The following is a 21,042-nucleotide window of genomic DNA, read 5'->3' on the forward strand; positions in this document are numbered from 1 at the left end:
GGTCACTTCCAGAGTATTAAAATCGAATACTAAGGGGCTCACTGTCTTCATCCAGTTTACCCCCAACACAACATGACACCCTCCCAACTTGAGTATTCTCAGGTCTGCCGAGAATTCTTGTCCACTCATTAGCCACTTGAAACCCATACATCTGAGTTGGCTTACCATTCTGGTCCCATCAGCAATTAGGACTGACAGTGGGGGAGTCTCCTGGAGGTTGCATTGTAGGTTGTGGGCTGTGGTCTCATCTAGGAAACTATGTGTGCTGCCACTGTCTATCAACACGACTATCTTCCTTTTTCAGGCCACCCCTATCACCTTTATGACTCTTCCCGCTGCTTGGCCCTACAAAGCGTGCATTGAGATCTCACCCCCTTTGTTTTCCTCAGGCAATTCTTCATTTCCGCCCGTTCTCGCTTCCTCCTCCTCTACTTCGTCCTGACCTTCCATAGTAAGTAGGAGTTTTTTACACTGGTGACCTTGTCCATACTTTTCACCACAACGGAAACATAGGCCTAATTGTCTCTTTTGGTCCACCGTTAGGTTTCTTGGTTGGGTCACAGGTTGGAGAACCTTGATGGTAGGTTCTCCTCACGGCCCTTGGAAATTACTTCCCCTGTGATATCCCCTGTAGGTGTGATCCTCCCTGCTGTTTTTGGACAACTTATGTCTCCTAGCAAAAGTGTCCATCGAAAGCTCGTGCAATCGAGCTTGTTCAGCTGCTTGTGCCACCATGGTGGGGTATAACATCTTAATCGTCGGTCTAATTAACTCCTCTAGCCCGCTGATAAACTCGAAACAAAGTACTCTTCATCTAGGTAAGGTTGCGACAATGAGAGCAAGGACCTCAATTCTTCAAATCTAGTTTGGTACTCCTCTACTGTTCCATTCTGTTTCAATTTGTTAAACTCCTCAATTACATCAGATTTGATCTGGTCTTCTCTCCAAACCTTCTGCACAATTGGTTAATAAACTCTGGCCAACTCAAATCCAACCTGCCATGACTCCAATTTTGGAACCACGCATCCGCCACATCATCTAAGTAGGAAGCAACCATACATACCTTATCACCTTCTGCGATTCGATGTTGATAAAACATGTGTTCACATTTGCGTATCCACCACCTCGGTCTGTCCCGATCGAAGGCCGGAATCTCCATCCTCAACCCTGGTTGAGCGAAATTGATACCCCCATAACCCCTTTGATGTGCTCCCTCTCCCACTTCCGTTGGTTCTTGAGGTCGCAATCTATTCACCAATGCAGTCAGTATTGGTGCTGATGTTGACCTTGGGGGAAAATTCGTTGGAAAGCTAACATTTGGCTGCCGAGCAAACATGCTCAGAGCTGCCGACAGTTGCTGGCTGAGTCCCAAGAATTCTTCTCGAATTCTGGTCACGGCTCGATCTAAAGCAGCTGTGTATTCTGATCTACTCCGGTGGATCTCTTCTTGTGCATTCCGAATTCCTAACTCCAGCGTCTCCAATCTATCGTCCACCTGCTCCTGGTGTTGTCGCAATCCCAACTCGATCGCATCCAGTCTGACCTCCATCTGCTTCGCTCGCGTTCCGTTGGCCATCCCTATTGTCAGGTCGCGGGCTCTAATACCAATTGTCAACCTCAGAATCTGAAGAAGGGTTACCTTCCGTAATTCTGGAAGGAATGGTTTAGGCAGGAAGAATTGAGAAGGAGAGACTCAGAGAGAGAGAGATTAAGAGTGGGCGAGAGAAATGTGAATTGAGAAATGAGAGGAAAAGGAAACTGTGGAATAATCCTCACATGCCTCCCCATCCTCAGCTTATCTTCACTTCATTTATAGGAGAATTACACAGCTTGGCGTGGCAGTTGGGAAACAGCCCATGCACGCGCCATTTGAATTAGCCCCTATTGGATTATTACCATTCTGCCATTACTCATCTAATTACAGCTATACCCTTGGTCTATGACATTCATCTCATTGGTCTTCATTCACATTGCCTTGACCATGGTTATAGATAAGAGATCGCGCAGAGAAATTCTCAGTGAGAGCACCAGATTATTAGCTGTCACTTCAGGACAGTGATCACCCCTTCCAAAGAGAGTAGAATAGCTTGGAGGGAAGAAGAAGAGTTTAGAAGGAAGTAGGGAGAGAATTTCTCATTCAAATTGATCATAGTCATCTCTTACAACAGCATTTCCTATTCTACTCCCTAATGGAATCTGATAACAGAATTGAATAAATGTGCACCACCCTCTCCCTTATTACTGAATACCCTTCATAACCTCATGCAATGAAATGCCATGCAAATGCAGGCTAAAGTATTCTATTCAAATCCACCAGTCTAGCTGGTGCCCTTCATTTCCTCTTGCTACGCCAAGTTGTTCTGCTCCCATCTTTCTGGTGTCAGACTTGCTCTCGCCATGAACTCTGGTACTAACACATGTGAGAGGAGTTTCCACCCTAGTTTGTCCAATAAAGCTTTGCTCATAGAATGGAAGGTCCTAAAACCTAAACCACCTTACTCCTTTGGCCTGGATACTTTCTTCCATGCTGTGAGAGACACTGATCTAGGATTGTTATGCTTTCCCAACCAAAATTTACTCACCAACTGATCCATTTTATGATGTAAAGATTTTGAACAAAGCATGATGACATTATATAAATAGGAACTGAGGACGAAGCTACTTGCACCATGATAGACCTCCCTGCATAAGAAAGAGCCTTAGTCTTCCATTCCTTTATCTTGGCTTCCAGCTTCTGTAACAAGTAGTTAAAAGTCTGCACTGGAGCCCTCTTCCCAAAAAAAAAAAAAAAAAAAAGGGAATACCTGAATACACAGCATCCAATCATCCTTCCTTCATGTTCAATGAGGACTTGATCCTATGCCTTATCCTACAAGAAGAGGCTTTTATTTTTTATTTTTTTTATAGTGCTAATTAAAGTGTTTTCACTAAAGAAAGACAACTCAGAGGGACAAGGTTCCTGTCCTGACATATTTCCTTACCAGGCTTTCTTCAACTGCACTCACAGTACTCTGATTGGCCCTGCAAAAGAGCAAGTCATCCATGAAGAGAAGATGATTTATAGGCTGAGTATGAGGTGAGAGCTTGGTTCCTTTCATCTTGTTATTAATGCCAGAACCCTAGGCTGAGTATGAGGTGGGAGATTTCTAATACATCTTTTATGATCAGAAGGGTAGGGGCAGTATTTATAGAGAACAATGAGTGGGAGAGACAATACTCTCTCTCAATTATCCTGGATAAGAGAGATATATTAAGGTATATTCTATCTCTCAACTTATCTTGTATACAAGATAATAACTCCCCTCATATATCCACCACCCATTAGGTTAGTAGATTATCTATAAGACTTATGAGCTGAATAGATCGTCCACCGATGTGGGCAGATCATGGGTTCAGGTCCGTGAATCGACTCAAATATCACCATAAACTATCATTAGGAATATCTGGCTGGATTGTTTAGGTCTAAAGTGCCTCCAAAGATTCCAAAATTTTAGGGATTTGATTATTTTCTTTGATTTTGATTTTAATTACTGAAATAAGCTGAATTCTTGAAAGCTTACTTAGGAATTTATTGAATCTGAAGGGAGATATTTATACAAGGCAAAATATCTACTCTATCTCTTAGAAAATAAGAACAAATTCAAATTTAGATAACACTAACTAATATTCAAAAACATGCTAGCCTTTATCTTCTTATTTCAAACTTGAATCTCTCCTTTGAATTTTAGAGATTTATCCTATCTTCCAGGCTTCCTTATCTTTTAAATCTTTATCTTATCCAACCATCTTATCTTTTCTTTTTAAACTTGAACACCCAATCTCATCCAACACTCCCCTTCAAGCTGGAGGATAGATGCTAGTCATTCCCAGCTTGCCAATTAGCAATTCAAAACCTGGTCTTGCCATGGCTTTTGTAAACACGCCAACCACTTGACTTGTTGTAGGAGTATATGATAGACTAATTCCTCCTTCCTCAATTTCCCTCTTTATAAAGCTTCTGTCTATTCTCACATGCTTCATGTGATCATGCTGAACTAGATTTTTAACAATACTAATAGCTAATTTACTATCACTGTACATCTTTGTCTGCTGTGACAAAGGAATATGTAAGTTTTCCTTCAACCTTTCTAACCAAATTACTTCACAAATTCCTTGAACTAGCTCGGAATTTTGCCTCAGCACTGCTGCAGACAACAACCAACTGCTTCTTACTTCTCCATGTAATCACATTTCCCCATACTTTGGACAATAACTTGAAGTTGACTAGCCATCTTAAATAGACCCTGCCCACTTTGCATTAACAAAGCCTTCAATTCCCTTCTCTATTTTCTAAAATAGTAATCTTTTTCTAGGTGTCCCTTTTAAATATGTTAGGGAATGAAAAACAACATTTGTATGTCTTTGAGTGGAAGAATGCATATATTGACTTATTACACTCACTGTACAGGCTATGTCTGACCTTGTAACGGACAAGTAGATTAATTTTTCAACCAACCGTTAGTATCTTTCCTTTTCTATTGTGGCATCATCATTGATTTCTCCAAATGTCCAGTTCTTTTCTAAGGGTGTTGCAGTAGGTCTACACCCTAGCATTCCTATTTCTTTCAATAAATCTATTGTATATTTTCTCTGTGGGATGAATAGACCTTCTTTACTCTGAATGACCTCCATTCCTAGGAAATACCTCATTGTTCCTAGGTCTTTGACTTCAAATTCAGCTCTCAATTGCTTCTTCAAGCTCTTTATTTCTTGCATGTCATCTCTTGTCACTATAATATCATCCACGTAGACAATTAATATAGCCTTCCTTCCATTTGTTGTGTGTTTTATGAACAAAGTATGGTCTGCCTACCCTTGTTTATACCCTAACTGATTTAAGATCATGCTGAACTTCTTGAACTAGGCTCTTGGTGATTGTTTTAACCCATATGGAGACCTCTTAAGTTTACAAACTTTTCCAATGTTAACTTCATGATCAAAACTAGGAGGAACTTGCATATATATCTCATCATCCAAATCTCCATTAAGAAAGACATTTTTAATATCAAATTGAAATAAAGGCCACTTTAAATTGACAGCAATAGAGAGTAATACCCTGATAGAATTCAACTTAGTCACAGGAGCAAATGTCTCTTCATAGTCAATCCCATAGGTTTATGTGAACTCTTGGGCCACCAATCGAGCCTTATATCTTTCAACACTCCCATCTGTATGATGTTTTAATGTGAATATCCACTTACATTCGATTACCTTCTTATTTGAAGGCAATTCTACTATATCCCATGTATTATTACCAACCAAGGCTTTCATTTCTTCCAGAACAATAGCCTTCCACTTAAGATCCTTCATAGCACATTGGATGGTTTTGGGAATTTCAATATTGTCAATACTTGCAACAAAAGCCCTGAATTGAGACAATTTTGTATAATTATGATGATTAGAAATAGGGTATTTGACACATGACCTTACCCCTTTTCATAACGCTATATGAACAACCCCATTCAAATCATCCATCCTTGTAGTAGTATTATCCTCAGATGGACTAGCCTTTGGATTTGATGGCTGACTGTGCTAAGGTTCCTGATGGCCTTTAGGCTGTCTGGAATAAACTAAAAGAGGACTGTCAGGAATTAGAAGGTGAGTGGAGGGACTGGTTTATGATTAGGGATATCGGGCATAGAGGTATCAAGAGAGTGTGGATCAAGAGGGTGCATAGAGGTATCAGGAGACATAAGAGCTACTAGTATGTTGTCAGGAGTTGATGCTGATGCTCCCTCTTGAGAGCGTACTGGTAGTGTAGAATCAAGCAAAGGAAGAGAGATGAGAGGATCCCAAGGCCACTTTGTTTTATTAGTCTCCTCTAAAGAAGATGTTGGAGGGTAAAATGGGTGATCCTCATAGAATGTGACATCAGAGGACACAAAAAATTTGCAAGAGGCGGCGCAATAGCACTTGTATCCTTTTTGGGAAGGAGAATACCCAACAAAGATACACTTAAGTGCCTTTGGTTCAAGTTTGGTTCGAGAGGGATTGGTGTTGTGAACATACACAATGCAACAAAAAACCCTGGGAGAAAGAAGTAAGAAGATAGACATTTGGACACAGATCACGAAGGGTGTTGAGAGGAGTTCTGAATTGTAGGGCTTTAGAGGGAAGACGATCGATTAGATAAGTGGTTGTAAGAACAACTTCCCCCAATAGGAATGAGGAACATAGGTAGTCAACATCATAGCTCGACCCACATCAAGCAGGTGTTTGTTTTTTATCTCAACCACTCCATTTTGTTGAGGGGTGTATAGACATGAGATTTGATGAAATATGCCATGTTCAGAAAGAGATAGTCAGTGAAATCATGGGGAAAGTATTCTCGGCCATTATTAGTTCGAAGAACATGAATAGGAGTTTGAAACACATTCAAAATGAGTTTGTGAAACCTTTTGAAAGTGTTACTGACCTCTAATTTTTCTCTCATAAGAGAGACCTAACAAACTCTAATATGATCATCAATGAAAGTTATGAACCATTGAGAACCTGAGATATTGGGATGTTTAGCAAGATCCCAAATATTACAATGGATCAAGTGAAAGGGTTTACATGGTTTATAGGGCTATATAGAAAAATGAGAACTAGGTTGTTTTGCAAGATTGCACTTCTCACGTTTAAAAGATTTTTCTTTATCAATGAAAAGGTGAGGACACAAGGATTTTAGATATGGAAAACTAGGGTGTCCTAGATGTTTATGCCACAACAAAACATTGGCATTAGCTATTACAGTAATGACTGCTTTATTGGTTGAAGAACTTGGAACATCTTCTGTCATATAGTAAAGGCCATCTCTAGCCTTAGTACTGCCAATCATCATCCCCAAAGCCTGGTCTCGAAATATATAGTAGGATGGGAAAAACGTTACACTACAATTCATATCTCTTGTAAGTTTACTAACTAATAGTAAATTGCACTGCAATCCTGGTATATGTAGAACATATTTCAACTTTAGTTTTGATACACACACTATTCCAAACCCCAAGGTAGGAGAGGTTATGCCATTAGCCATAGAAATATCAATTGTTGTGTTATAAGATGTATAATCCATCATAGAGTTAGCCAAACTTGACATATGATCTGATGCACCATTATCTGTTATCCAAACATGTTTAGGGAGCTTTCATGAGACTAGTGAGTAATGAGGAATACCTTGTAGGGCTATTAAAGTTGTTGGCTTAGGAGTAGGACTTAGGGGTTTATACCTTGATTTAACAACCTGTACAGGGTTTGAACCTGCTCTGCTGATAGGTTTAGATTCGAGCTGTTCCCAGATTTAGTGGAGACTTCAGCAGCATAGGCTGATTTGGTTGTTTCCCTCCTGTTTCGTGGCTTCCAGTTTGCTGGTTTGCCATGAATCTTCTAGCATGTTTCCCGTGTATGGTAGGGTCTATTACGGTGGTCACACCATTGCTTGTCCTTCCTTTGATTTCCTGACAAAGTATCCACCTGTTTCGTGGCTTCCAGTAGCAAGAGCAGAGTTTTGACGACTTAAAATGGAGTCTATCTGTTGGGTAAGCATCACCTTATACCTAATCTCTTCTCTCTTTACCTTAGTAAACACTTCTCTTGTGTAGGTAAGGGTTTAGTACCCAATAATCTTCATCCAAATCAGAGTTAAGACCATGGAGAAAATAAAAAAACACGATCTTTTTCTAACATTTTATTGTATTTTTTGCTATTAACTGAATACTCCCAATTAACAGTGTAGAATAAATCCATCTCATGCCATAACTTAACCAAAATGTTATAGTATTCTGTAACATTCAGATTACCTTGTCTAATTATACGAATGGCTGACTTGATCTCAAAACATTGAGAGATATTCTTCAAATTTGAGTATATTTCTTGAATTGCATCACAAATCTCCTTCACTATCTTGTAGAAGAGCCAGGTTCTACTGATCCTTGACTCCATCAAGTTGATAAGCCATGCCATAATAGTTGAGTTTTTTGCTTCCTAGGTGCCATAATTGGTTGTTGTGGTTGGTGGAGTAGGAATTGCTCTTGTCAAGTATCACGTTTTTCCTGTTCCTTTGATTACAAGCAATATCTATTGAAACCATTCTCTGAAAGTACTCTCATTTAACTTATGTTAAGTAATCTATAGAGGATGGTTATCAATAGGATTTGTAGAAAAATTTGGTGGGGAATGAGGATTAGGAGAACTTGTGGCTAAGGCTTTAGTTATGGTTGGGTTTGGTAAAGTTTCGGCTATGATTTTGTAAACAGCCTAGACCTCAAGATCTAGGTGACCAAAACTTGTTTCTGATACCATGAAATAAGTTGAATTCTTGAAAGCTTACTTAAGAATTTATTGAATCCGAAGGGAGATATTTATACAAGACAAAATATCTACTCTCTCCTAGAAAATAGAAACAAATTCAAATTTAGATAACATTAACTAATATTCAAAAACATGTTGGCCTTTATCTTCTAATTTCAAGCTTGAATCTCTCCCTTAAATCTTGGAGTTTTATCCTATCTTTTAGGCTTCCTTATCTTTTAAATCTTTATCTTATCCAACCACCTTATCTTTCCTTTTTAAACTTAAACACCCAATCTCGTCCAACAATTATAAATCTTAATTGATTATAATGTTCCTTAGTTTTAGAGATTGGATTAGTTATCTTTAATTACCTGATTATCTTTGATTATGATTCCTTAAATTTAGGGATGGGATTAGATTAGGTGCTTGGTTGTTTCCCTTTTTTATTAGAGATCCTAGTTAATTAAAGAATAAAAATCCTAAGTGAACTCTCTCTCTCTCTCTCTCTATATATATATATATAGATATATATATATAATTTCCTTTGGCTTATTTTTCAAGCAATCAAATACAATTCAAAGTTTTGGCTGATTTGGAGATTGACCCCTTATACATCAAACTCCCTTTCTTTTTTCCCAATAAAACCCTAGGGTTTTATCATTGCCCAATGTCTTGGGACATTCATGAGTGTGAAGATACTGTTTGTCTTTGGATATTACGAATATGATGATATTGTTTGTGTGCAGCTGCTAATGCATCTGCATGAGCTGCAGATTGAGTTGGAAAATCATGTGTGGAACAGGAAGGAACTTGAAAGGCGTCTGCAGATGGCCATTAAAGAAGGCAGAATGATGGAAGGAATGCTAGCAGAAATGGAAGACGAACATGATGAGGCCATTGTCAAAATTGAACTGTTACAAAGCCAGGTAGCAGAGTTCTGATCATTTTGAAGTTCCGATGCTATCCTGATAATAGTAGAACGTCTATCATCTCTCTTGGGTCAGAGACAACCTGTAATTCTCAAAATTTTTCCACCATTGTAGGCATTAATTTATAAGTGCTTTTGTTGCTTTTTGAGAAATGGAGGCATTTTAAATTTAAATATTTAATGCCTGCTGCCTTTGGAGCAGATGTGTGAATATTTCTTTAATTAGGTACTTCGTGTTGAGATTCCTTTACAAGTTCCTTAAAGACTTTATGTATTTTTACTTCATGATGACTGGAAAAAGAATTGCAAAATCAAGTTAGATAGCAGAAATGGAAGAGAAATATGATAAGGCGTTGTGAAAATTGAACTGTTACAAAGCCAGGTAGCACAGTTCTGATCATTTTGAAGTTCTCTGTTGCTATGCTGATAATAGTAGAACGTCCATTATCTCTCTTGGGTCAGAGACAACCTGTAATTCTCAAAAATATTTCTACCATTGTGGACATTGTTTTTTTAAGTGCTTTTGTTGCTTTGAGAAATGGGGGCATTTTAAATTCAAATATTTATTGCCCGTTGCCTTTGGAACAGATGTGAATATTTCTTTAGTTAGGTATTTCATATTGAAATTCCTTTACAAGTTCCTTAAAGACTTGATGCATGTTTTACTTAACGGTGACTGGAAAAAGAACTGCAAAATTAAGGTACTTGCAGTTCGTATTTGACCTTCAACTACTGCAGTGGGGTTGTTTCAGAAGGTAAGAGTGAAATAAGTCGAATCTTGTTACAAAACTATATAATATAAAATGTGTGGAAATACATCTAAATACATATTTAAAAAGGACAGTGTAGTTTTCTATTTACTTTATGTTTGGAGGTTTATTTTGTATTTTTTTTTTTGGTCAAGGGAGAGAGAGAAGAAGAAAGGGAGGGGGGTGTTGGGGGGAATGAGGTGCTTATTTCTTAACAAGTGCTATGATGATTAGGTGTTATTAGAATATAAAGGTTTTACCTGTGATCCTCAAATTCTTGTTTGGTCTTATTTCCCTCACCGGCTGCTATATGTACCCTAAAGATTCTAGGTAAGGTTTCTGAGTCAGTTGTGGAGTTTTTTTTGCCTGTGCTCTGGTAAGCTTCAGTTTTCATAGGGATTTGAGTTCTTAGGGGATGTCCGATTAGTTATAAGGACTTTTATTTTTGTGTGCGTCATCATAATACTATTTTTCATCAAGTGTTTGTCTTTTCAAATATTTCATGGTTTCGCTTATTTGCTATGATTCTCATTCCTTGTTGCATCATAAATTCAGTAATGCCACTAAATATGGGTCAAATTTCCATAATTTTGTTATTGATGAATGATTAGATCGGGGACTGCATAACTGAAGTTAATCAAAATGGAAAATGCAGTAAGTTTTTGTTATTCAAATCCTAACTTCGCGTTTTTGTTGTTAACTTTTTTCATTCAACCGTACATTTCTTGTTCCTGCAAATTTAACATACGGTTTGGTTTGGCAATCCCTCCTGTATTCTAAATTTCTTAGCTTTTACGTACTAATTTGTTGTTCTGGATACTGGAACTTGAATGTTATACTTACTCGTGTGCACTCCAACAGTTGCAGGTTGCAAAGGAAGAGAATCTTCGGCTGAAGGAGATTCAGGTTAAGGGACTGTACAACTTCCAAAGTCACGATAACACATCGAAAGACAATGATGTTGGTGAAAAGTTTGGGATTTCCTGGAAATCCAGTTTTAATGAGGGTGGTATTATCCTTCAAGACCTGATGCACAAAGATACTTGGCAGGACAGTAAAAAAAGTAAGATTGAGTCGGTTGATTGCACGCTAGCTCGAGCTGGAACGAAAGCCAGTGAGCCTAGACAAATGGACATGGGTGAAGTCACTCTGGGGCTATGCCAGCAGAGGGAGGTTGCACTACTACAGAGTCTTTTCAGTGCAGTACTGTCGATGATAGTGGGGATGATTATCTGGGAGGCTGAAGACCCTTGCATGCCTCTTGTAGTAGCTCTCTTCATGGTCGTTGGCATGTCGCTGAAGAGTGTGGTACAGTTTTTCTCCACCATTAGGAACAAACCTGCCTCCGATGCAGTCGCTCTTTTAAGCTTCAATTGCTTTATGCTTGGCGCGCTGACATATCCTACGCTCCCGAGGATCGCCTGTAGGTTTGGTTTTTGGCGTGGGCAGTAGAGTAAGCAGCTGGCTTCGGCTTCTTTAAGACGTTCTCCAACTTTAACATCCAGCCAGCCATGTATGACATACAGTACCTTTGTAAAAAGGGGGTGTGCTTGCCTGCTCTTATCTGTTTTGGAAATTTTCCCAGCTTGTACATGAATGTAATTGTAGGGCCTTGTGAAGTTAAAAGTTTTTGAGTTTTCCTGAAGGGCGGGTGGTGGTGGAGGTAATTTATTGATTTGTTTCAGTTAGTGTCGTCGACCATTTAAAGGGTGCCACTTCTAAAGATGGCATCATGCAAAGAGTCAATTGCCTGCCTTTCTTTCTTTCTTTTTTTCTAATTATTCTTTTAATTGTTGGGATTACTTTCTCACTCATTGTGAGTGGTCTCTCAACTTTTAATTTAGTACACTATAGCACCTTGCCATTTTGGGTGTGTAATTGCTTTGGAAATTCAAAGTTCTTTTTAAATTCTATGTACACCCACAAAATCTCATAAATATCTTGTTTAATCCCTTAAGAATGAATAATTAGAGTTCCATATCCAATATAGTTTAGATTGAACTTGATCAACATGTAATAATGAAAAATCCTATGTGAAACATAGATTAAATTGAATTTGATCGAGATGTAACAATGAAAAATAAAACATCTAATAAATCAATAAACTTAAATTTTTTTGCATCCTATGTATTGTGTTTGAATAGCTTAAGATATACTGAATAGTATATTAAAAATAAATCTAAACATGAGGAATAATAAAACGTAATGAGAATTTATCTTCTACTCCGTTATTTTTTCCTTTCCTCTTAAGGTACTTAGATTCCTTAACATTTTAAATATGCTGAACTTAAATGATAACCACGTATTGACTCCCAAATCATTTCTCAAGCATGTATATGATAAGCATACGAATATAAATAACTATTTATACATTAATGACAAATCGAGATAGAACCAATTTATTATTCATCAATTGAACCCATACCATTTAGTTTAAGGTGAAACATTATCACTCATTGACAAATAATATATCCTCTCGTTTATTCACTAAGTCATAAAGGTAATGATATGGTATTATACACATAAACGTTATTTAAAACAGATTTCAATACAATAAGCATAAATTTAAAGGCTACAATGCAATGTATGCCAATTAAGTAGTCATGCATAATAAGATGTAGATTGTAGGCTATTTGCACAATTTAAACAAAATTGAAAGTCAAATGCATAATATAATAATTTATAGGTGTTGAAAGTGCAATAAACTAGAAGGTTGGGGTAGAAATACCTTCAAAAGTTCTAAATTTTTGAAAAATTGTGCCCACCTCCCCAATTTTCTCCATTCACCATTTCATGGTCAACAACTCTAACCAAGTTGAATTGCCACCACTATTGTTTCCTTTGCCACCCAAAACCACCATAAACCACTTTTTACACTCTTGTGGCACATCACAACCACCTATTTCATCAAAATCTATCGTTCACTACTGTTGTTGTTATATCACTTCTTCTTCTCTAGAAACTAGTTCATTAGACTATTTTCCAACTCTTTTCAACTCTTTATTTTGTTCTTTGTCTTGTTGTGTTTGTGTCTCAAAATTGGAAAGAAACCCCCTGAATATATAACCCAAAGAATCATTTTCCAATTTGTTTCCATACATATACATATTCATACACCACACATATGCACTTGATTTCTTGCACCTTTTTTTTTTTTTTTTGTTACAAGTTTGGAAAATTTTAATGAATCAATCATTGTGTTTTTGGGTTCAACTTAGGGTTATTTTCATCTTTTGATATCTTCCATAAAATGAAAGTCGATTGTTCAAAATTTGAGTCTAAAATGGTCTATTTCAACTATTTATCACATTACAGGACATATTTGTTTACAAACTTTCAAGTTTGATTATTTTCAATATGATAGTTAAAAGTGTAAACCAAAAGCACTTTTCTTGTTCTCAATCATACCCATTTTGACACTTTATCTTTTGATTTGTCTTAGCCCAAGCTCATTCATTTTTTATTTGGGTTCAAATTAGGTTACCTAGTTAGTATGTTATGAGTTTTTACCAAATTCAAGCTAAAATAACTTTCAATTCACTTAGTGATTTTCAATGAAGATTTTACTAGTTCATCTCAATTGTGCCTACTAAGCTTTGTATTGAGCTTAAGCTAATTTGGCTGAGTTTCGAAAGATCATCTACGAGGGGTGTGAATTGGATGTTTAAAGAAATTTTTGCAATATTAAAATTATTTTTCATAAAAGTAGATTAAGAGAAATACTCTTTATAAAAATAAATGTTGCAGCAGATTCATAATCATTGAGACAATTTTTTTATGAAAATAATTTTGAGATATTTTAATCATGAATATTTTCATATAAAGATGAATGCATTTAAAGACGAAATTCAAGAAACCTTTTTGCATCAAGAACAATCAATTTGAAACATATGAAATTAAATCTGTGCATTTGAGAAATAAGTTGTTATGTGCACGCCAAGCAGCACAAGATAGACTTACTTGCAGTGGACTTTGTCAAGCTAGTTGCAATTAAATAAATTACTGTTAGGATAATTGTCATGTTCTATGTTATTTCCTTGATTATCGCATTTAGTTGGCTAGTGATAACAACCATATTCCATGTTCATTTGTGGTTGTAACGTCCCGTTTTTCCAAAACGCGCATTACCTCGAGATTTTAGGAATATATTTTTTTTTTCAACATCATACACACAACATAAGCCTCTTAATATACATACCTTCATCATAATTATTTCCCGACAATCCCGATTGTACCTTCTCAGCATATCAAAATTTAAAAATTAATAGACTAAGACAGGTATTATCAATCACATCAGAGAAGGCAAGATCGAAACCTCAATGATATATAACCGACAAATTCCTTTTACAGTTAAATAACCAAATCGATGTTTCACATGAGAATATCAAAATAATACATAACCTCTGAACATCGTAATCATAGACAAAAACCTACAAAAACTAAACATAACAGCTACATCTCGACGACATCATTTCCCTTGGCGCCACTGCTTTCACCTGGAACGTTTGAATATTCCAGGGACATAGTCTAAATTAGATGTTGAATCATCTAAGTGAGAGTTCAAAAACATTTTCATGAATATATATAAAATCATATATAAAACCAACAAATCCTGACATGCCCAGCCTAAAAGAAACCCACATAGCACTTAGCCTTAATCAGGGAAAATGCAATCTCTCTAAAGGCGACACGACCATATCGACCCATTGGCAAACACAATCCTGCTTAAGAGGGACAACCTCTACATATGAACTCGGGAATTACCCCATTATCATTGTTAGGCATTACGCTCATACTCAAAAGCATTCCAAAACCCAAAGCAACCCTAGCCCCAAAACTATCACATCAGCACTATCCCCGAAATCAACGACACCTCGGTATTAATGCTATTGCTCAAAGGAACTTGAGGTGGTGTCCACTCTCAGCCCCGCCACTTGAGTACCATAAGGTGAAGTCCGTCTCTGCCCCGTCCCAAGTGAGTCACATTGCATTAATCCTCGGCACGCATTCCGAGTGCTGTCACTCAAAGGCTACGTCACAAGTTAACAACCCACGTCCCACATGGACAACACATAACATACCAATGCCGAAAATCATAACATGCATACATAAAATCAACATTTCAATGTATGCAATTTATCATACGAATTCAATGCATTTGTAAATAATCGTTTGGACGAACCATCGCACGAAACCAACCGCTCACAATAAATCAAAAGTGATCAAAAGTAGCAAGAATATGCACAAGAATTGGATTGAACAACTCACAGTAAACCATTCACATGCCACAAAAAAGTTTTTATGATAGAACCACTCACCTTAGGCTAAATTCAAGATTCTTCGAAATGCGTGCCCAACCTCAACTCTCGTGCCAGGCGCTCTATAGTTCAACCTTGAGCTTCAACAATACCCTAGACATCATATGTATTCAAAGGAAAATAAATATCTATTTTCCCAATTTTCTCATAATTTTCCTCTAATTTCATCATATTTTTCTCTCGATAATTTCAAATAAATACCTATTCAAGCATTTTTCCAACTTTTCCTCCATAAGAATTCATAAAATAATATTTATAAGCCTCTGGAAATTTCTGAAATTTTTTCAGATTTTCTCCTATTTTTTCAAATTTCCATAATTACTTTTCCTTGAGAAAATTTATTTCTCCTTGATTTCCTTAAAATATCCTCCAAGAAAAATCACCAAAACTCATAAAATAAATTTATTATCCTTCTGGAATTTTCTCAGAATTTTATAAAAATCCCTCATATTTATTTTCCATTTACATTTTGTTTCAAAAATCCAAATAATTATCTCCTCAAGAAATTTCCAAGATAAAAATTCATCAAAATAAACTATTCATTTTCCTTGAATTTTTGGATATTTTTCTAGAATTTTATTTCCTTTAATTTTATTTTTTCTCAAATTTTCTATATTTTCAATATTTAAAAAATACAGAAATTACCTTCGATCATCTTCTCCGACGACGGCACACCTGAAAATCGAAGTGACGACATCAGGTTGCTCCTCTCCCTTAGTCGATTCCAATGGTACCCATCTTGGTCGGAAAAAATCACCGAAAGTCTTTCGAATTGGCCGAAAACAGCCCGCCCAAGTCACCCGCCACTAAACTCTTGGTGAACTAAATTGACCTTCGATTCGAATTTCGATTGACATGAAACCTTCCAAATTAGTTTCCCATAGCCTCGCGACCAAAATCCCCTTATTAGATCCTTCGATCGATCACTCTACAACCTGATTTAAACACTTCTGCAATATGTATATATATATATATAGGCGGCCAAATATATATATGCGAAAACACCCCCTATACTACTCCAAAAACTCTTAAAATTCCCAGAATTGCTTCTCACAACCTGGGGAACAGAAGCCCCTTATCCCCGACCTTTGATTTGCTCTCAAATGTGAGAAATCTGAAGTAAAATCTTTAATGTAAACCCTCAACCAAACTCGGCTATTTATAGCCAAATTCGTCCGTTTTTCGACCAATCAGAGGCCGTTGCTTGGCCCTTACGCGACCTTGGCCCATGCTCAGCCATGTCCTGTCGAAGAACAGCTGTCCCATAGCCGAATTTGCTTTCCACGATTTGCGGCAGGCGACCATGCCTCACGCTGCAAATCTGATTTTTTTTTTAATCATAACATCTTTTATTATTAAAAAAAAATAACTATAATCTATTCCAGACATTCTTGGAGCACTCATCAATAATATATCCTTTACATCTAAATTCCGAGACGCTCCCTAACGACAATTTAGTTTTTAGCCCGAACTGAAGCTGTATCGAAAATAAACTCCGATTCGATTTATTTTGATACTAAAAATCCTATCTCGAGAGGCTTAGTAATGACATTATTTTCCTTTAAAATCTCAGCCTCGGGACATTCTCTGTAGTCGATTCGACGATTTATTTTTACCATCAAGTCGCTTTTCGATATTTTAAACTCATCTAAATTACATGACAATTTCATGAAGATTTAGGGTATTACAATGGTGGGTCGTATTGTTGGTCATGTCCCTTATTTTCTGTTGCAGTCTATTTGATAGAGTTTATATATGGATTGTAGCAGATGGAATAAATTATTGAGCTTTTGTTTAAATTCTCCAATCTCCTTCTTATTTTTCCTTTTTGTTTCTCATCATTGGTATCAGAGCGCGGTTTCGATTATGGACACTCGCAGCAAAAGCAACACGGAATTCCGCAATAAAGTGGCTAAAATCCTCACCCGTCATGAGTCGAGTTTCGATACCTTAAGCCACAACTACAATCAACTACACTCCACCCTCCAAACTATTCTCACTGAATTACAGGCCCTCTGCATCAATTCCTCTACCCACCTACCTCATCCAGAAGAGAATCCTTTCGTTGTAGGAGATGTTGCCCATTAGCCCAACATACCGCAAACCTAAAATTCCTCCAGCACCTCGCATGACCGAACCCAAACCTATCTCAAATTGAATTTTCCTACCTTTGGAGGCAATGACCCCACAGGATGGATTTACAAAACAGAGCAATACTTTGAGTTTAAAGACATTTCTGATCCTCAACGTGTTTAATTGGCCTCATTCCATCTGGAGGGGATAGTATTATAGTGGTATCGGTGGTTTGCAAAGATCAAAAGACCTCTAACCTGGAACGAATTTACTTAGGTTGTGCTACACCGGTTCGGTCCAACTGATTACGAAGATCCATCTGAGGCTCTCTCGAGGCTCAAGCAAACCACCACAGTGCAATCATACCAAGAAGCCTTTGAGAAACTATCTCATCATGTGGATAACCTTCCTAAAAATTACTTGATATCTGATGCTTTATCGCGGGACTCCGAGATGATATCAGGTTGGATGTAAAGGTCAAGCAACCCAGGACATTTGCGGACACTATTGGTGTGGCACGACTAATTGAAGAAAGAAACAACTTGCAAAGAAGAGTTAACAGCAATTACCGTTCCATACAGACCGTTACCAACCCACGAACCAGCTCCCATACATCCGCTGGCCTCCTTGGTCCTTCCCCTGGTCAGAAGCTACCATCTCAAGTTAATCATGTTCTCGTTCGAAGCATCACAGGCTAAGAAGAAAAGGAGCGAAGGGAGAAGGGACTTTGTTATTATTGTGACGAGAGGTACACACAGGGACACAAATGTCAACGCCCACAGTTTTTCATGATTGTTGATTGTTCCCTTGAGTCTGAGCCTAACGACACTAACAATGAGGTTGAACTTGAATTGATAGAGCCTTTACCTGAGATATCTCTCCATGCCATGTCTGGGACCAATCACCCACAAACACTGTGGGTCATTGGAAAGATGAAAAATCGAGAAGTGACTGTTCTTATAGATGGTGGTAGTACTCACAACTTCATTGATCAATCCACTGCCTCTAAGCTCGGGTTACCAATTATTTGTGGCAAGTCCTTTAAAGTAATGATCAGTAACGGGGAACACATTGAATGCACTGGAAAGAGTCTTGGTCTTACCTTGATTGTCCAACGTTGTCCCATAAGGGCTGATTTTTATATACTTCCAGTGGTTGCTTGTCCAGTTATCTTAGGAGTGCAATGGCTGGAGACATTGGGTCCGGTAGAAACAAATTACCGCCAACTAACCATGACTTTCCAACATGATGGACATCAACATACGTTCCAGGGAGTAAGTCGGTCGGGCTTGCAACCGTTGGAGACCAAAGAGTTGCTTCAACTCACGGGTCTAGAATATTTTTTACAGATGGTGTCACCTGAAGGCAGTAATGCAGTAGCCATGTTATGTGCCCAGCCAAAAGAATTGCGCAGTCTCCTCGATGAATTCTCCACTGTCTTCGCTCCACCAATAAGACTACCATCGGGACGCCCACATGATCATGGGATTCTACTCAAAGAAGGTCAGGAACCCATTAGTGTTCGTCCATATCGATATCCCCATTACCAAAAAGTAGAAATTGAAACCATGGTGAAGGAATTTTTAGAGTCAAGTGTCATCCGTCCAAGCTCCAGCCCCTTCTCCTCTTCAATATTACTTGTTAAGAAAAATGATGGGACATGGCAGTTTTGTGTTGACTATAGAGCTTTAAATGCAGCCACCATCAAGGACAAATATCATATACCAGTGATCGAGGAGTTGCTAGATGAATTATTTGGGGCCAAATATTTTTCAAAGATTGACCTTCGATCGGGGTACCATCAAATATGGGTAAGGGAAGAAGATATTCACAAAACTGCATTTAGGACCCATGAAGGGCATTATGAATTTGTGGTCATGCCTTTCGGGTTGACAAACGCACCTTTCACTTTCCAAAGCTTGATGAATGATATATTTTGGCCTTGCTTGAGAAAGTTTGTATTGGTTTTTTTTGATGATATACTCATCTATAGCAAAACATAGGGAAACCATTTACAACACTTGAAATCAGTATTGTTTATTTTAGCCAGTCATCAATTGGTCGCCAAGCAATCCAAGTGCAGCTTTGGAGTTCTCCAAGTGAATTATTTGGGGCATCTTATTTCATTTGAAGGCGTAACCGTTGATCCAACAAAGGTAGATGCAGTCCAAAATTGGCCCACACCGACCACTGTTAAGGAAGTTAGAGGATTCTTGGGGCTAGCTAGGTATTACTGAAAATTCGTTTGCGGCTTTGGAAGTATCGCTGTGCCCCTGACTCGCCTAACATCCAAGGATGGGTTCCATTGGACCAAAAAAGTCAAGACAACTTTTTACCAACTGAAGCAGGCCCTTACTTCCCCACCTCTATTACAGTTCCCTGACTTTGCACAACCATTCGTCATTGAGTGTGATGCGTGTGGTACTGGTATTGGAGCTATCTTATCCCAACAAAATCAGCCAATTGCCTTCTTTAGTGAGGCGCTCAAAGGTACTACTTTGGCCTTATCTACCTATGATAACGAAATGTTAGCCATTGTCAAAGCAATCCGTAAATGGCGACCGTATCTATTGGGTCGGCCTTTTATTCGGACTAATCAACGTAGTTTGAAGTACCTGCTTGAATAGAGAATCACCACCCCAACCCAAATTCGTTGGCTACCGAAAATAATGAGTTATGACTATGAGATTCAATATAAGAAAGGGGTAGAAAACCAGGGGGCCGGTGCCTTGTCACGTATGGCTGAGCTCAAATTTCATGCAATTTCATTGCCAAGGGCAGATTGGTGGGCCATTGCGTAGTAGGAAGTAGTAGCTGATTCATTTTTCTCTCGCCTCAACTCGGCTTCAACTGCTAACCCACGTAATTATTTGAAGAGGGATGGAGTTTAGTTAAAAAATGGGAGGGTATTACTCAGTCCCAATTCCTCTCTAATTCCTGGGGTCTTACATGATAGCCATTCCTCCCCAATGGGAGGCCATTTTGGATTTCATAAAACTCTTTTCCATATTCGTGCCAATTTTTTATGGCATGGAATGAGTTCAACTGTAAAGAAATTCATCAAAGAGTGTGATATTTGCTAGCGATGCAAGACGGAATGCTTGCTGCCAGTGGGATTACTACAACCCTTGTCACTTCCTAAAAAGGTTTGGATCGAGGTTTCCATGGACTTCATTGACGACTTAACTTTTTCGCAAGGCTACAACGTTATTATGGTCGTAGTGGATCGATTGAGTAAATATGCCCATTTTGTTCCACTCAAACATCCCTATACAGCTCTCTCAGTGGCAAAGGCATTTGTTAATCACGTGGTTCGACTCTATGGAGTACCCCGCTCAATCATTAGCAATCGCGACAAAGTCTTTGTTAGTGCATTCTGGGAAACTCTATTTCAGCTACAGGGAACTGCCTTATGCATGAGTTCTAGTTATCACCCTCAATCCGACGGCCAAACGGAAGTCTTTAATCGCACCTTGGAGCAGTACCTTCATTGCTTCTGTCATAACCAGCCACGAAAATTGATGGACTGGCTTGCTTGAGCCGAATTTAGCTACAACACTAGCGTTCATTCAGCTACCAAAATTTTGCCATTTGAGGCAGTCTATGGGGTGCCCCCTTCTAAATTGACCTCTTACATACCCAGCACCACTAAGGTTCAGGCAGT

The 21,042-nt window shown here is 38.1% G+C and overlaps 2 protein-coding genes across 5 annotated transcripts in view; both read left to right on the forward strand.

Annotated features, from left to right (window-relative positions):
- The window catches only part of LOC127787374 (uncharacterized), a 41,832-nt gene extending 29,915 nt beyond the window's left edge, over positions 1 to 11,917 (forward strand). Inside the window, exons 3-4 of one of the 4 annotated variants that reach the window (XM_052315389.1) lie at positions 9,084 to 9,236; positions 10,849 to 11,916. In XM_052315389.1, coding sequence (XP_052171349.1) covers positions 9,084 to 9,236; positions 10,849 to 11,439 — 744 coding nt within the window. In that variant the 3' untranslated portion in view covers positions 11,440 to 11,916. Of the gene's footprint in view, positions 1 to 9,056; positions 9,237 to 10,848 lie in introns of all 4 variants that reach the window. The other 3 variants (XM_052315388.1, XM_052315387.1, XM_052315390.1) reach the window with 3 other exon arrangements.
- Positions 11,918 to 18,166: 6,249 nt separating this feature from the next.
- Positions 18,167 to 19,381, forward strand: LOC127787594 (uncharacterized). Its single transcript, XM_052315658.1, has one exon. The coding sequence runs from the start codon at positions 18,167 to 18,169 to the stop codon at positions 19,379 to 19,381; it is 1,215 nt and encodes a 404-aa protein (XP_052171618.1).
- The last annotated feature ends 1,661 nt before the right edge of the window (positions 19,382 to 21,042 follow it).

This window comes from Diospyros lotus, chromosome 12, assembly GCF_014633365.1.
Source record: "Diospyros lotus cultivar Yz01 chromosome 12, ASM1463336v1, whole genome shotgun sequence".
In the NCBI taxonomy this organism is placed as follows: Eukaryota; Viridiplantae; Streptophyta; class Magnoliopsida; order Ericales; family Ebenaceae; genus Diospyros; species Diospyros lotus.